The following is an 18,288-nucleotide window of genomic DNA, read 5'->3' as shown; positions in this document are numbered from 1 at the left end:
AGCATCCACTCCAGTGGTTGCACAAATGCCAGACTCCTTAGCAGCAGAGAGGTGACTGACTTGTGGTGTTAATCCAAAAATGTAGGGAAGAAAATACACTTCTGGAGTCACTGTCTGTTTCTCTGTCCCTTTCAATGCTGTTCACTAGACACAGGGGCTGGACTTTCTTGCGACGCAGGGGGGATTAAGGGGTGGGTGGATGTTTTCTGTGGTTCTCTGTTCCTCTTCCATGGCAACTCCATCTGCTACCATAGAATACAGTCCATTTTCTCTTGAACTGACACCCAGTCCTGTAAGCATAATTCAGCAAATTTTTGGTGTAGCAGAAATTCAAGATGGTTCTTCATGTTTAATAGCAGGGCAAATGTGCTTGGTCCAACTTTGTAGCCCACTAAACCCCACCACTCAGTAATATTTAGATGGGTCACCATTATCAGAAACCTCTCTGGCATAGGTGGCCAGGTGTCCTCCACAGGACTGGAAAGCCACTACTTTTTTCCACTCCATTCTTTTAAAAATTGCTATGTTCTCCAAGTGACGGCCAGCCTTTAAAGAACAAAAAGGTGACTTGAGGTAGGTCTATACTCACTGTCCGGGTCGACGCGGTGAGTTCGACTTCTTGGAGTTCGAACTATCGCGTCTAATCAAGACGCGATAGTTCGAACTCCCTGCACGCTCCGGTCGACTCCGGAACTCCACCACCACGAACGGCGGTGGCGGAGTCGACCTTGGAGCCGCGGAGTTCAACGGAGCCATGGATGGGTAAGTCAGTCGAACTAGGGTACTTCGAGTTCAGCTACGCTATTCGCGTAGCTGAACTTGCGTACCCTAGTTCAACCCCCACCCTTAGTGTAGACCAGGCCTTGGTAACATTACCCTTGAAGGAACCAAAAACCACCTCAAGTGGTCCATCCATGCACTGTAAACATTATAACACTTTAACAGCAGTACTGCAGGCATCTTACCATTTTTTTAAATCTCAGCTCCTTCCTAATGGGCTGCAAAAGTAGTCTGAAGGAAGGAGGTTGTAACAGCTGCATTCCCAGGATTCTAAAATGTATCAGTGTTGTGGCTTTCATAGCACAATTGCATGATATATGGGGGGATATAGTTACTTTCCAAGGAAAAATGCAATATAATGTTACCCTTGTCTTTGACTTGGCAGGACATTCCGATGCCAACAAAGAAGCCATTCCAGTGGAAAGGCAGGAGTGGCACCACAGAGATCGCAGAGAAAGACCTGTTCATTGGCATAGATGGAAGTCAGGAGCAGTTCAAGTTTCTTAGAGCAAGGAAGGATTGGGCTCTTAGGCATAGTTAAGGCTTTCCTGAAAATGGAGAGTTGCACAGGCAATGGGAGTATGTGCAGAGGGAACAGGATCATGCACTCAGAAAACCCATAGTCCAATCGCTGGCGGCCTGCTTCTGCAGCACCTGCTCCTCTGCATGAACAAACAGCAGCCCCTCCTTCTCCTAGTCCTCCTCCAGTGGCCTGCCAGGCTGCTGCTGAGGCAGTGAATCCCACCACCAACCCTGACAGGAAGGAACATGCTCGATGCCTGGCATAACATCCTTTGCAGGCACCTGAAACCCCTTAGGAGGGGAACCCCCCAGAGCATTCAGGAGGGGAACGATGAGCCTGATCCAGTTCCGGTAGACCAGCTTGTGTACAGTCCCCAAATCCCACACTGAAGACATCCCCATTTGTCCCCCTCCACCCCCACCCTCCAATATTTTGAAGCCATTCCTCCCTTGTCAGGGAGAGGGGAAGGGCAAGGAGACATATTCAAAGACATTAATGTTTGACCACCTTTGAAGGAATCTGACCTGTTGTTGTTGTGTATTTGATCTTGTTACAAACTGTTTTAGCTCTATGTCTGATGTATGTTTGTCCATAAAAGTTACTGTTCACATCACTTGTGTGTGCACCTGGCTTTCTGAGTATGATCAACAAGTTTTCCACACGTTAGGGAGGAGTCTGCAGGATTCACAGCACTTGACTGTGATTTCTACAAGTGTGGGGCCAAAGCAATGCAATGAATTCTGTCCCTCCTACGCCCCTGGCCCCTACCAGCCATGAATTTCCTAATGTTGAACAAAGAAACAAAACACCCAGAGTTCATTACAGTGAAGTAAACTGTGAAACAACTGTCGCTGTCCAAAAGCGCCAGAATAAAAAACAGAAGAGGAGTCACCTGAGATGTCTTTATGGCTTTGTTAACAACTTAATTGATAATACAGACAAAAGAAACAAAAATAAATTAACAGTGAAAATATAGGACATTGAGCAGTGCATTTAAGACCCCTCACCACACCAAATAGTTACCACTAGAAATCATGAGAGTACTCATGCATAACAGCTGATAGGGAAATATTTTTTGTGCAAGGAATGTGTGAATTCCCTCCCTAAATATTGCAGAACTTTTAAAAAATAACATTAACAATGCTTAAGTGCATCCCATACAGCAACCCCAAACACAGCAGTTAACATATAACAAACACATTGCTCAATGATGCCTTTAAATTGCATTAAAGCTCGCCTCACAAAACCACGGGCTACGGTATTAACCTTGAGGGCTGTTCCTCAGTTGTCTGCTTTCAGTTAGTACAGTAACATCAACTGCAGGGGACTGAAACCCATTGAGGTATCTCACAATGTAAGTATATGGCAATGGTCTGTTGAGCTTTTCCAGCTGCACCAGAGGGTCACATTAACATCCCTTGGCAGAGTCTTCTGGCTCCCCAGTGTTCCATGACGTATGAGCACACAGCATCGCTAATTTCCCTGGCTCGTCGGGAACCAGGAGCTATGCACACAGGGGAAGGATCTGGCTGCCTGTAGAGGCTTTGAACAACAGATCTGTCCTGTGCCCACTTGCTGCGGAAGTATTCCCCCTTAGCCTCACATACATTGTGCAAGGCACAGCATGCCACAATAATCCAAAATGTGCCGGCCACAAAGATAGCCGGACAGGTCTGCAAGCATCACCAAAGGGCTTTCAGGCACCCAAAGGTGCATGCCACCACCACCACTATCCTGCAGCTACTTCCTTTTTCTGGGGTTGGTGATGTCACGTTGACGTTCCATGAGCCACAGGTAGGAGTGAGTTTGTGGGGTCCCCAGAATAAAAGTCAGCACAGAAATACCATATAGAATCACATAGTTTCAGGGGAATAAAGTCCTTTCTTCCCCTCTGTGGTACAGCCCTGACCATCTAAGCACATTGGTGTCATGGATTTTTCCTATGTACCCAGCATTCGCGTTCATGAACTGACCCTTGTAGTCCACTAAGCTTTGGAGAACCAGTGAATAGTGACCTTTGTGGTTCATGTAGTCACTGGCCCCTTTGGGTGGGCAAAGTACTGGGATATGTGTTCCACTGATGCCCCTGCACAGTTTGGCAACCTCACCTTCTGAAAGACCCCCTACCATTTCAGGGATTTTGGCTCTGGCAACCACTCCTGGGTAGATCACAGTGTTGATACCCTGGCAAACCTGTACAACCACTGCCTCAACAGCTGACTTCCCAACCCTGAATTAGTCTGCAACTGACCTGTAGCTGTCAGGTGTTACCAGCTTCCAAAGGGTGATACCCACCCACTTTTGCACTGGGGTATGGGTTTCCAAAATCAAATGATTTGGCATTGGAGAGTTAGTGCAAGCTTCTTGTACAATTCCATGAAGGTCTGCTTCCTCACTCTGAAGTGCTGCAGCCACTAATAATCAGCCCAGCTTTCCAAAACAACAGGATCCCACCACGCCATGATGGTTCTCCAGGACCAGAAGCGGTGGCCCTCCCATGGGCATACTATTGCACTCCCAGCACTCAACACACCTGTTTCTTGGGATCCTACTGGATTTCATCCCCCCTGACTCAGTAAACTGTCTTTGCTGACTCAAATTTATGTGGGTTCATTCTGTCCAGTATCCAGTACTGCACCGCAGGAACATTTGTCCAGTGAGGAAGAGCAGAACCACATCGTTATACTTGTGCTCCATGTCTCCAACACAGTTTGGTAGAAGCGAGAGGGAGCTGCCATTGCCAAATGTGTGAACGCGGAGTACAGTACCAGCAACACGTAGCAAGGCGGTTCCCAGAGTGTCTCCTGTGATGTACAGGACTCTGGGTTACTGCCCCTGAAACGATAGCACTACCGTGGCGGACAAAAAAGAGGCAGCGTGAACACAGGTATATGCCCTGTGCACAGCGTGTACCTGTTCCCCATTCAGCATATGTGAACACTCAGCACAGGTATGGGATACATGTGCAATTCAGTACACAAACAAATACACAGGGAAGCATGCAAACGTTGTATGCAGCATTGTTGTAGGTCCCAGGATATTAGAGGCACAAGGTGGGTGAGGTAATATCTTTCATTAGACCAATTTCTACTGGTGAGAGAGACAAGCTTTCGAGCTTACACAGAGCTGAAGACCTGAAGAAGAGCTCTGTGTAAGCTCAAAAGCTTGTCTCTCTCACCGACAGAAGTTGGTCCAAAAAAAGATATTACTTCACCCACCTTGTCTCCCTATGACACATACATACAGACAGTGCTGTTAGCTAAGTGGTAGGGCCTATGTGGTTTGCAGAATCCTGTGGGTTTTTAAGTAAACATTCTTTATATAAAATTAGCTAAAGATTTTGCAGTTTTTTTGGACCTTTGTTGTGAATTCCCATATATGATGTAAATCCACTTGCCTATTAAGACGACTGCTCTTTGACTATTTTAGCACTGAGTATAACATTCAGCACAATGACAACTGCAGTCTACCTTCCTGGACAAAGATCATTACTGTTTATTACTATTTATTATTGTAGCATCCACAATGTACTAGATGCTTTCCAGACATTCAGGAATGTCCCTGTCTGAAGTGGAAACCTAGAGGTGAAAGGCCCTAGCCCATTATCATCTGCACCTTTCACCTCCCTAGCCTCATTTACTTGTTGTGTGTTTATCTACTTTATTCCAACAATGAAATATGATTTTATTCATGTGAAAAGTGCTACAGAAATTGGTAAAAAATAACAACATCAGAAAAAAGATAGATAGCATTTTGGGCTTCTGCTTATAGACCAGTTTCCTCACCATGGTATTTGAGCACCCAGATATCAATAAGAACAGTGTCTCTTTAAACCAAAAGGTCAGCTGAAAACCCATCTAATATTAAAACACACCGTACCTCGATCAAAGGCCATTTTGACATCTTCAATGTGTTCAGTGAACCCCGAGACTCTGTAAAGGCCCTCTGACTTTAAACCTGCAAGGTAAACATCTGATTTAGCTTTATTTCTGCTATCAACAGATATATATCAGCAAATATTCAATCTCGTCAAATCTAGTCACAGTTATTTTATGTTATGTTAATAATCCCATATATGAAATGTGACAAGAGCAATAATTTTAATGTTAAACTTCTGACTATTTTAAAGAAGAATTAAGGTAATTTTTAAAGACTAGAAGTTGGTTACATTTTCTGATTTTATTAGTTTGGTAGGGAATACACAATATCAGCTACAAAATACTGCAATTTGCCTATACTGGCAGCTCATGGTGTCATCACTTCTTATTTGGTCTCCTTTTTTTCGGTCTGTAATTACTATAGCTTTAAATTCTGCCTTCCCTATGTCTGTGTTCTTAATGACCTATAGCGATGCCAGCAATTAACTTTACCTTCCTGTGACCCTTTTTGCTCTCTGATTTTGCTGTCAATCTTAACTGGTATGTGCAGCATGCACTGTTCTTTCACACACCACATCCCTCCCACTGTTCTTTGCCTGACTGGAGATCTGTTTGCTGCTATCCTCCACAAATCTTCTTGCACTGTTTCCATCCCTACAGGAAAGAAGGGTGGTCCAAGACAGCAGATACAACTAGTCGAAGTGGCTTCCATGGCTGTTATTTGTTTTAACTCACCGGTTCCTTATTGTGACCATGCCCATATGATCACCCAACAAACAGACACTAGCCTTTCTTAGCTACTGAGCCTATATCATGACCAAAACCAATATCCCAGCAGGAGGGATTTTTAAAGTTCTTACAGCTGTTAAGATACTGATTATGAAAGAGGACAACCAATTTAGTGTTAATTGACATTTGTAAAAGAGAGAATATTTCTATATCAAATGCAATATAGCTTTCTAATGTGTCCTTTGCTATCATTATAGATACTTATGTTTCAGTAAAACTGTTCTCTCTCAAACCCATCCTCTCTCTCCACTTGTTCTTGCAGTAATCCTGGCTGAGATTTGCAGAGCAGTACAGAGGATTTAGCTGCAGATCTTCTATTAATTTTAATGGAAGATGTGTGGCTAAATCCCCTACACTGCTTTGAAATACCCATGTCTGGCAGCAGTGTGTTGCCATGCAGATTACTATCATGTCAAAAATTCAGCATTATGGGATCTCATGCAGAACATGACTAACAGGGGAAACGTGGCTTATCAGGTGGCACAACTCACATGCAAGCCACCAATAACACATACATGATCATTAGCTTGTAATCATTTTACACTTGGTGTTATTGTAATTTGTAAATGTGGAATGCATGTCAGTGCAGTAAAAGACAAATCACAAGCTGGCTTTTTGGCTGTGACATGTTGCTTGGCTATGTCATTCATCAGTCAGAAACAGAATGTAATGTGAATTTCACTAGAAGAGAGACTTGCCACAAGGCACAAAATGTTGCACTCCTCTTTCATGTTTTGTATGAGCCATTTCCTTTCTTTTGTATTCTCTCGCACATGATGTTCTGAAATAGTTTAAAATTAAAACTATTCATAACTTGCACGGAATTAAACTCTGATTGCTTTGAAATGAAAATATTGTCCATACATCTGTCAAAAGTAAATGAACCAAGTGAAAAGACACATAAATGAGTTTAAAGTTTGCCCTTTTAAAAAGTATGACATGAATAGTTTGCATTCTAGAAGAGATATCTAATATATTTTTAAATAAGCAATTTAAATAATTTGCATTCAGAAATGACAGAGCTGGACTTTACTAGCCAATGGAAAACAGTAGAATTTTTACAAAAAAAACTACTCCTGTCCACTCTTCCATTTACTTGAGCCTATTTTTTCTCCAAACTTAACATGTAATTCAAAGTTTATTTAATTTGTGTGTGTATCTGCTACTCCTTGATCACAATTAATGTAATATTATAGACCTAGTGACATTCCACTCTAGTCAAACAAAGAAAATCATGCAAACCTCTCGCTTCTATTTCTCGAATGCATATATCCACAACCATGGGTCTCTGTGCGTTGTGGGCCTTCACTAGCGTAGTGAGGTCACAGCAGTAGACTCTCTTGATCCTCTTTAGGTCTGGTTGACAGTCATTGGGCACATATTTGGAACACTGTTTGTGTACGTTCAACCCACAGTCTGTGAATAAAGTTTTGCCAGAATTAACGCATCCATTGATAGGTTTTGCTAAGTAATGGTTTCATGAGCCTATACAAACAAACAGGAAAACCCTCAGCCCTCAGACAAACCCAAAACAAACACAAAAACTCTTCACATGGCTCTCTAGTGACTCCTGTGGCTGACTCACTCAATAACATTGGTAAGACTTGGTGACATACAATACCTAGAAGAGAGGGTCACTGCAATGCTGAGATTCTGAAAAGGGAAGAGGTTGGAGGATGCCTGAAAAAAGTTAGTGAGAAGAGATCAGAAGATGACTATCTTGCATCAGACCCAAAGCGTGTTAGGAAAAAAACAGGGTCAGGAACAAGGACTGCACTCCAATGTATTTTTCACAGAAGTTTGCTTTCTACTGTAAAGCATTTCCAGTTCTGCTTCTCACTGATAGTGTATGTAGAGGAGCAAAGCAAAAGTGTGCTTGTTATTAATCAAGTCCTTATGCTATAATCATTCAGGGCTCCTGAACATTCCTGAAATTATCACTGGTAAGGCAAATATACCTTTTGCATATTGATTACTGGCTGAACTACTAAAATTTTAAACAACTCTCTGAACTACTTGAAACACATCTCAATATTACGTTCCATAAAATGTCAATCAAACAAAATCAAATTGTCACTAAAAAAAATAAATCAAACCTTCTATAAGTTTAATGGAATCAGTTTAGTTTATTTGGTCTCTTCAGACAGAAACTACTGCATAATGGATTATTGTTCAGTGAAATCTAAGTAAATCTGGCCAGCTGCATTTAGGATACTCCCTTTATTGTTTTCAAGGTTCTTGCAAAACATTTCATGTGAGGTTAAGAAAAAACTTGTTTGTCTACTTAGAGTTAAATGTTGGTAATTTAATGCGGGAAAGTGTTAAGCTTCATACTAAATAAATAAGCCTTTTCATAGGTTACATATTTTAAATTAGGGGAACAAATCCAACAATATTCATTAGATTCACATGGTCAATTTTTACCCATTTACACTGAGGATTAAATAGCCTGATCAGTAAATGGTTATTAATTTTCCTTTTTTTATTTCATTTTTATACTCTTTGTCTTGCCTCTGACCCATCTGTAGGTAAGGAGATGAAGTAGTTAAGTACAATAAGTGGGCCATGCATGTATTGATACCTTAAATTTATAAATCAACTATTATCTTAAAGGACCCTCAAATTGCTATACAAATTTTATGTGGTGTCACTTTACCCATCCCTCAGATTCAGTCTGATGTGGGGTTGCAAGTGGCTGCTGTTAATTAGTGCACTGTAACTAACACCCATAAGGTTAGGACAGGAAGTGAGAGGGAGCACTATCTTCAACTGAAAGTGGAAGGAGAATTTCGGTTAGCAGAATGTAGTTACCAAAATTTGCATGTGATGCATCAAAAAAAATTTCCATTCCTGCATCAAACAAAATCATGGCGTAATGGTTCTTGGTTTATTGCAGAAATGTAGCAAACAAATGAAAAAAAAGGTTAAAGAAAAAGAAAAACCAGGAAATTAATTATTTTGTAAATGAGGGTAACATTTTTTTCTTTTCCACAGGGTAGGATATTTTGAGGTTTGTAGCAACATATGGTATTTTTATTGGTCAAAGGTGATCATCTTTTCCCAGAGGAGGACATTTTTCAAGAGTGAGTGGCAAAAAGAGGAATTATGAAGTCTAGCTGAGGCTGGCTTTGTGCCATCTTCAGATCTTGTTTCTTAATATGTACAAACATATAAAACAAAACCTGACACTACCATAAGGAAGATGATTTACAAGATGCTGATGAAAAACGTAAACCAAAATACTGGGGCATACACGTTGCCAACGTAGTGTTATAAAGATGTCCATGGAGAAATGCCTCCACTTCGAAGCCAACTAAGCAGGAAAAATAAACAGGACAATATTTCTATGTCCTTTGTTTAGGAAAAAAAAATCAAGTTTTCCAAAGGAAAATATAGCACCATCTTCTTCCCAATATGTTTACATATTCTTGTAAGGCCCTACAGGAGTTCAGAAACAATCAGGATAAGTAAAAAACAAACAAACAAACAAAAAAAAACCCCTGGTGCTGCTAGTTTCTCTTTTCTTCAGATATGAAAAGTGGAAAGATCTCCCTCCTTATTCTCCCTTGCTAACACTGGGACTGGATCCTGATTTCTGTGCAACTCCCATTCCTTATTGTTATTCTTAAAATGTGTACCTAGAGCTCAGCACTTCTTGAAAAGGGCTAAACTACAGCAAATTCAGCCTTTGGACTAATTAGATAGCAATTTCTTGTTACATTTTATGAAACTGTCCCCCATTCCTCCCTCCCGGAGCTTACCCTTTTATTTTTCAGAAGGAAGAACCAAGATAAATTAAATGTGTAAAGCTACCTGAACACCTGACTCCCTGAGCGATGAGCCCCCACATGAAATTGGCACAGTATTCACACCAGTGTGGACCTCGGAATGTGTAGACCTGTAATACAATCAAAAAAATGGGGTCATCAGGAGGCAGATGGTCTGACAGCTGGAACAAGTAAAAGAGATAAACAACAAAGGACTCAGTAGGAGTAAGTCTTCACCATACAGTACACACTTCTTTCCAAAGTCTGTATGAAATAAATCCTGGGAAAATAAATGTGCTTTGATCTTTATGTTCTCTTATCTCACAATAGGCCTATCATAACACAGAACTGGATACTGTATGGCATAGAAACAAATTACTTTTAAAACATTTTTTTTTGCCAGTTGATGTGTTTCTTTTGTGTCACTATGATTCTATACCTACATTGAGTTCAGTGCAGATGCAGAAGTGGTAACTGGGTTTAGTCCACTATCAAAATGGACAAAAATAAAACAAATAATCCAAGGAGTTGTAGTGATTCTTTTTACTGGACTAGCTAAAATAAAATCAGAAAGCTTCAGAGATTCACCCACTCTGCAAAAGACCATTGGAAAGAGAGGGAGATATTTTCTTCCACTGAATTCTCTCTGCTGTCATGCTGTGGCCAAATTCTGCTTTCCAATATGCTTTCACAATGGTTATTGATTTCAGGGGGACTTGACTAGGGTACTGAGGGCAAAATTTGACACCCCCCCCATGCAGCTTCAAAGTTCTAATATTTTGAATATCGCATAGGTATTAGTACAATAGGATTATGGCATGGCTCCATCATGTGGGCATTTGCACCATTAAAAAAAATAATAAAGTTAAAGCCAAGGGAATCAAAAGGAGTAATTAACAATTTGTGTAGAGATTCTAGGCAAAAGTTGGGCAATCATCTGTTTTTGAACGTCTGAATCAATTACAGACATAGGCAAACTACTCCCCCTACCAAACCACCTGAATAACTAATAGTCTCATTTTACTACAATCCCCACATCAGTACAATAAGGGGAAAATGGCATTAAAAGAGCAGACAGAACAGTTTCCTCAGCTGCCTTTTGCACAAAACACTTGCTTCACCAACAGCATTTTAAAAAATCTATAATGGGGGATCATTTAAAACATGGCTATCTAGTGCAAAATTAACACTGGCACCTTTCGAGCCCTTTGCAATTGGTCTGGGAGAGCGTGCACTTAATTTTCATTGAGCAGCATGGTAAATAGTCAAGTATAGTCCTGTGTAAATGTACACAGCATGGGCTAGATCTGCCCAGAGACTTTATTTAACAAAATATAAACTGTGCACACTGAGGCTGCCAATGCTTCCTCTCTGTTGACTAATCCTTTCCCTTTTTTTTTTTTTTTAAATCCCCTGGGTACTTTGTTGAAAGGTCACTACTGGCTGGGGAAAAAGTTTCTTATTTTAATTTTTAATAAAGTATATTTAGTTGGGGAAAGTGCAGTTATTGCCCTTTTCCAAATAAACGATACACAATTTTCAATCAAGCAGACAGCTTACTAATATCATGGCCTTGCTATGTCTACAGCATTATTGCATTTTGCATTAGTGTATTGCATCAAGAAATCACAGCTCATGCAATTCAAAGATTTGTCATGTTGTTATGAAATCAGAGCTCTCTGTCTGAAAATAATACCAAACAAAATTGCACAAAAATACAACATACGTTATAGATTTTACTAACTGTCTTGGCCAAATCAATCAGGGTGACCCAATTTTATAGGGACAGTCCTGATTTTTGGGTCTTTTTCTTATATAGGCTCCTATTACCCCCCACCCCCATCCCAATTTTTCACATTCGCTCTCTGGTCACCCTAAAATCAATACCTTGTGTAACTAAAGGCTTCAATGGTATTGCACCATTTGCTCTCAAGTTCAGTGGTAACAGAACTTGATTTAGTTGTGAATTGGTCCTGCTTGAGCAGGGGGTTGGATAGATAACCCCTGAGGTCCCTTCCAACCCTGATATTCTATGAACAGCTACAAACATATTCAAATATTTCCATCCATTTGTCTTGGAAAACATGTATTAATTAATAAACCAAACTAATGCTTCCCCCATTTTCCTGATTCACTTTACTTTTTTCTGAAACGAGTTTGTATTAATTGATAACAACATTGCTTCCTTGGCAAAATGAAGTATTTTTAAATATCTTACTATCTTTCTAGCTTGATGATTAAAAACTACATTTTCACTTAGCATAGCTTGACAACAAATTACTCCTAATTATCCATGTAGTCAATAATTATGTAACTAATTGCAGCTGTAAAGCAATCGCTATTTAGCTTAAAGCAATGCTAATTTTTCCATCTCTTTTGGTACTAAAATGCTTAAACTGGAACATTTGACCAACTCAAATTACACTTCTGAAATGTATTAGCTCTCACTAAAACATATACTAATGGGAAACACTTATTTGTAGTAAGCCTTGCTGATATGTGTGTGTTTCTATCGCTTCTTGCTCAATTCAAAGGTTGTCTTACAGAGATCAGCTAACATGCATTTAAAGCTAGATCCCCAGCTGGTGCAAATAGCATAGCTTCACTGACACTGATTTACATCAGCTGAGAATCTTGTCCTTGGAGTTTTAGGCTTAAATTTTAAAATGTGGCCTCCAACATAATGTTGTGGGTACAAAATTGCAGACACAATTATCTATAACTGCAGTGCTACCAATCTTAGATATGTAACTATAATGTGTGGGTCTGCACTTACATTTAACTATGAGCGTGAAATTGTCTGAGGGATATCGCTAATCTTTAGAGTCTCGTATCTCTTGCTTCACAAAGTGTTACAAAAGCTAATCTTCTATGAAAGATGATTGTAAAAGGTTGTTCAGCATTATTAAAACTGCACCACAGTTTCTAGGCTATTTAAGGCCTGCTTGTTCACTTCACATAAAAGTATCATTTAACTGATCACACTGTAGAGCAGGGGTCGGCAACCTTTCAGAAGTGGTGTGCCGAGTCTTCATTTATTCACTCTAATTTAAGATTTTGTGTGCCAGTAATAATTTTAACGGTTTTAGAAGGTCTCTTTCTATAAGTCTATAGTATATAACTAAACTATTGTTGTATGTAAAGTAAATAAGGTTTTTAAAATGTTTAAGAAGCTTCCTTTAAAATTAAATTAAAATCCAGAGCCCCCAGACCGGTGGCCAGGACCCGGGCAGTGTGAGTGACACTGAAAATCAGCCTGTGTGCCGCCTTCGGCATGCGTGCCATAGGTTGCCTACCCCTGCTGTAGAGTATTTAGAAATTGGTAGCTGATTATATCCTGGTCTTTTCTTGCACAAATGGGAAGTGGTCATTATTATTTTCAGCGAGAGTTGCTGAGCACCCTCATCTACCATTGATTTTGATGCCCCAAAATTTCAGTTAAATTTATTTATTTAATGTTACTTTCATATCTCCACGTTTTGGCTGAAATTACATGAGAAAGGCTGGTCTTGCAGCATTTCTGGTCCAGCAGAAACAGAGAAACACTGCTATCTCACAAGTAAAAAGCGTGGTCTTTTGAGATTTCTAGATGAAATTTCAGGAAGTTTGGATAAGCATTAATGTAATTGAAGATACATATCTGAACTGTGTCTGCAGTTTGGCTGACCATTACTTTCAATGTCAATAAAAAAGAAGGGTCTGTATTTTTAAAAAATAACACTTCAGCTCGGACCGACTCTTAAGGCTGATGCTGAAAGTAAAGGTCACAGTAAATGAGAGTTTTGCCTGAGAAACGACTGCAGAACTGATCCCGGAGCTATTTTATACTGTGCAAGGGTTCCGAGGCAGTCATAGTATTTTGAGATAGGATGATATTTTTGGTCTTGTACCCGTGTCCCTATGATCACACCACTATCTACTGAATTGGGCATAGGCTTCTTGAAGTTATCAAGATAACTTTCTGAGTCCCCCCGCCCCCTTTCAGATTTTTGGACTGTTGAGTTAGTGTTGAGCTGCTTGTGCTGGTGTCCTTGCAGACTCCCAACCTTTAAAAAGAAACAGTAAGGGTCAATTCTCGATGTTAGCTGAGGTTTTGGGGTCAATATCCCCTACTCACCCCAATAAGGAAAGGGTCTGATGTACATTCTGGTAAACTTTTTTCTTGTCTTTTCCCACCACTATTTAGCTGTAGAATGCAGGGGACTCAATAGTATTAATATTGCATAAGTGCTCAAAATCCCATCCCTTTGCTCCAAACGTACGGTCCAGAGATATGAGTTGTCTGTGAGATAGTTCAACAAAATGTTAGTCTAAAAATGTGTTTTCCTGCTTATTCCCTTCTTTAGTTTCTTCTTTTCCCTTCTCCCACTGTCTGACTCACTCTATTCATCTCCATGCCATCTCCTTTCATTTTCCATATTTATATCTCCTTTCTTTGTGTTTTTCTTTCTCTCCAGTTCTTTCACTGAAAAGGAGTTTCTTCTTCATATTAATCTCTCCCTCTCACACACACACATATTACATTTTGTCTTCATTAGTGATGCTCTTCTCTGTTTCCTTTACTTTCACCTCTCTACTACCATTGCTTCCATACTGTCTCTTTAATGTCCCTTCCATCTTTCTCTGAGAATCTGCATGTGTACAATGCTTTACACAGCCATTAATAGTTGCAATATCACTGTGAGGTAGGTATTCTCTCTATTTCACAAATGAGGAAAATAAGGCAGAAAAGTTAAGTGATTTCACCAAGGCCACTGAGTGAATCCATTAATAAAACAATACTACAGCAGCAAATGAAGAACTGCCTTGGGCAGACATGTGTGCTCTTCATATGAAATATGCAGAGCTGCTTTCAGATAATTTTTTGGTTATCTAACCTGGTTTTGAGGCTTTTTTCCTTTCGTATCAAACGAGAAGAAGAGATTTTCAGACTTTCAGTTGAAAGCAGGAACACTTTACCTCAGCTCTGGGGCCTGAACTGAATCCCTTTGAAATCAATGGCAGAACTCCCATTGGTTTCAGTGGGAACAGAATTGAATCCATTAACAGTTTTGTTTTGGGACAATGAAAATGTCACTTCTCACAAAGGTGTAATTAAAAAAAAAGACATTAAAAAAACATTGAGTCTACATGCCATAATTAAAACCCTTACTGCTCACTAAATTTTATACGTTGCAATGAAGAACTGAGGTCACTTCTAAAGTTCTACAATAATAATGGGCCAAATTCTGTCCTGCATTGGGCCCTGATACAACAATAAACTGCATGCTGTTGTCTCGAGGCATCTCCTTTGGTCCCCATTGATGGTCCTGGGACTCTGTGCTGGCACAGAGTTCAACAAACATTACTATCAATGTAGAAACGGGCACAATACCACTTGAAATCTGTGGTAATGGGAAATGCAGAGGACTGTGTAGTGTAATAATAAGTGAGGGCAGAATCTGGTCCTTTGTTAATTTCTGTTATAAAAAGTGAGATCTGTTTTGTAAAAGGTAACTCTAGAATATATGCCATTCCCCATTTGCTGTGACTTGACTAGCTCAGGCGACGTCTCAATCAGGGGCGTCTCCAGACCCCAGTACGCCAAGCGCGTGCTTGGGGCAGCATGCCGCGGGGGGCGCTCTGCCGGTCGCCGGGAGGGCGGCAGGCGGCTCTGGTGGACCTCCCGCAGGCGTGCCTGTGGAGGGTCCAATGGAGCCGCGGGACCAGCGGACCCTCCGCAGGCACGCCTGAGGGAGGTCCACCGGAGCCGTGGGACCTGCGACCGGCAGAGCGCCCCCCGCGGCGTGCCGCCCTGCTTGGGGCGGCGAAATGTCTAGAGCCGCCCCTGGTCTCAATGGATAAAAAGTATGTTTTCTTCAGTTATGTTAGCTCAATTGAGTTAACTCCCTCCTGAGTCTATATCACAAGGAGCGGAAACATTTTAAAAGGTGCTAGCCTGTGTCTTTAGATTATGTCTATAGTGGAGCTGGAGGTATAATTTCGAGCTTGCGTAGACATAGGTGCACTAGCTTTGAACGAGCTAGCGTGCTAAATATAGCAGCATAGCCATGGTGATATGGGCAGCAAGATGGGCTAATTGCTCAAATAAGTACCCAGGTTTCAGGGTAGGATTGCACTCCTGCCATTTATGCTGCTGCAGAGACACTTCAATTTTTAACATGCTAGCTTGATCAAAACTAGCATCCGTATGTCTACCCAAATTGGAAGTTACACCTCCAACTCCAGTGTAGCCTTGCCCTTAGACTTCAATTCTGCAAATATTTACGTACCTGCTTCACTTTACTACCATGAGTAGTGCTGTTGAAGTTAATGGGACTACTCAAGGTAGTGAAGTTAACCACTTGTATGAGTGTTTGCAGGATCAGGACCTTAATGAGAGTTGAGGGAACTTTCTAGTTACGTTAAGCTAACTCAAATGAGCTAATACAATTGAAGAAAGCACCTTTTTGTCCATCAAGACCTGGCCTCAAGGACTTACTTTCTTTATTGATATACAAGTCCTCTCCACTCCCAGATGTGCCAGCTAATGAATCTACTCCATTTTTAATTTCAGTTTCTGAACACTAGTCTGATACAATGTAAACTGTTCAGCCATTTCCAAAAAATAGAGGACGTTTGCTGTCATAGTTTAGGACCAAAAAGAATGGTCATGGGAAGGACTTCAACAGTTTGCCCTAACACAGGGTTAGATTGTCTGCTTTTTACACTGCTCCACACTGGCATTACAAAGGTGCACTGCTCCAAGGCAAGTTCTGGAAGAGATTGTGCCTGCGATCCCTTGAGGAGCTGCAGGATGCAAAGGAAGGATGTGCATGCTAAACCATCCTTCTGTATAGTGCAGCGCGCTCCCCACAGCAGGCCAGTTTTGCTGGCTTATGAGTAGGAGGGCAGGGTCTTGGTTCTAAATTTTCCCCAGCCTGTGCAGGGTCAATTGTGCCTCTCCGAAGCCACTAAGAAGGAGTGGTCCCCTTGCTCGTGCAGTTACTTTGATGGGGCAAAGACAGAAAGTCTGGTTTTGCTCTTTTCCACTCCCTCCACCACTATACGTACAATATATCCACTAGCATCTGGCATGACCTTCCTCACAATATTATTCAAATACAAAGTGCACAACAGGCTGTAACTTTTATACCAACTCCCTCATATAGCGATTTAAAATTCAACATCGGTATTAAGCATGCAAAACACATCCTAGATCCTTATAGTTAATTATTTGGCTTGAACACCTTGAACTTTGGGAGATGAAGAGTCAAAATCAGAAAAGATGGATCCATATCAGTGTCTCAGGTGTGCCTTTTTAAAAGAGCACAAGGTGGTCTAGATCTGGCTCTGAATTTTGTACCCATCTCCTTTTTTTGCTTGTTCCCTTTCTGCCAGTTTTACTTTGTTACACAATATTTCTAATCCGCTATACCAAATATGTAGTCTTTTTTTTTAAAGACTCATCATTCCAAGAGGTTTAAATGTGCCAAGGTAAAGATTTTTTAGTGTGCATTTATTGACAATAACACATGCCAAACATTCTGAGGGACTCTGTCATGAAATCCCTGTCCATATACAGCAAAATATATAGTACAATACATTTTAAGTGTTCAGTAAAATAAAAAAGGGCAAAACACCTCTTTGCATCCCTATGAAATAGCCCATAATATTTTACTTAGGTTCCACAGTCCCATATTAGTATTGTGTACATGTCTATGACAACTTAAGCTTCAAAAACCCTCCAACAATTTTCTCTTTTTTGTATTACTAAACTTTTTTATGAATGTGTCAATAGATTTAAAACTTAAAGTGGCTGACTGTTTAATTTAAATATTCCACTATTAGCACATTGTTCACGATTTTTTTAGCCACTATGTGCATCTTAGTATCATCCTATAGAAGACTGTAGATTTTTGAGTGGTGAGTAATATTTGTGTTGTTAAGTAAACGTAACACTTCAGAGTGACCTAGCTTTCTAGGTTACATTTTATTTTAAAAATGTTTCTTTCCTAAAATCCATATTTTGTAGGGCTGTTGATTAATTGCAGTTAATTCACGCAATTAACTCAAAAAATTAATTGTGATTTAAAAATTAATCATGATTAATTGCACTATTATATAATAGAATACCAATTGAAATTTATTAAATATTTTTGTATGTTTTCTACATTTTCAAATATATTGATTTCTGTTACAACACAGAATACAAAGTGTACAGTGCTCACTTTATATTATTATTTTTATTACAAATATTTGCACCGTAAAAATGATAAAATAAATTGTATTTTTCAAGTCACCTCATACAAGTACTGTAGTGCAATCTCTTTTTTGTGAAAGCGTAACTTACAAATGTAGATTATTTTTGTTACATAACTGCACTCAGAAAACAACAGGGCCACCCAGAGGATTCAGGGGGCCTGGGGTCTTCGGTGGCGGGGGGCTCCTGCCACGAACTGCCGCCGAAGACCTGGAACTTCGGCGGTGGGTCCTGGGGCGGAAGGACACCCCGCCACAGGTCTTCGGGGCACTTTGGTGGCGGGTCCCAGAGCGGAAGGAACCCCTGCTG

The 18,288-nt window shown here is 40.4% G+C and overlaps 1 protein-coding gene across 2 annotated transcripts in view; it reads right to left on the bottom strand.

Annotated features, from left to right (window-relative positions):
• Positions 1 to 18,288, bottom strand: part of CHN2 (chimerin 2) — a 194,124-nt gene that overhangs the window by 16,917 nt on the left and 158,919 nt on the right. For both annotated transcript variants that reach the window (XM_039524781.1, XM_039524782.1), the window contains 3 exons: positions 9,784 to 9,868; positions 7,213 to 7,386; positions 5,183 to 5,260 (listed from right to left, as the gene is read on the bottom strand). In XM_039524781.1, coding sequence (XP_039380715.1) covers positions 5,183 to 5,260; positions 7,213 to 7,386; positions 9,784 to 9,868 — 337 coding nt within the window. The remainder of the gene's footprint in view (positions 1 to 5,182; positions 5,261 to 7,212; positions 7,387 to 9,783; positions 9,869 to 18,288) is intronic.

Source organism: Mauremys reevesii, linkage group 2 (genome assembly GCF_016161935.1).
Source record: "Mauremys reevesii isolate NIE-2019 linkage group 2, ASM1616193v1, whole genome shotgun sequence".
In the NCBI taxonomy this organism is placed as follows: Eukaryota; Metazoa; Chordata; order Testudines; family Geoemydidae; genus Mauremys; species Mauremys reevesii.
This window is presented reverse-complemented; position numbering and strand designations above follow the sequence as displayed.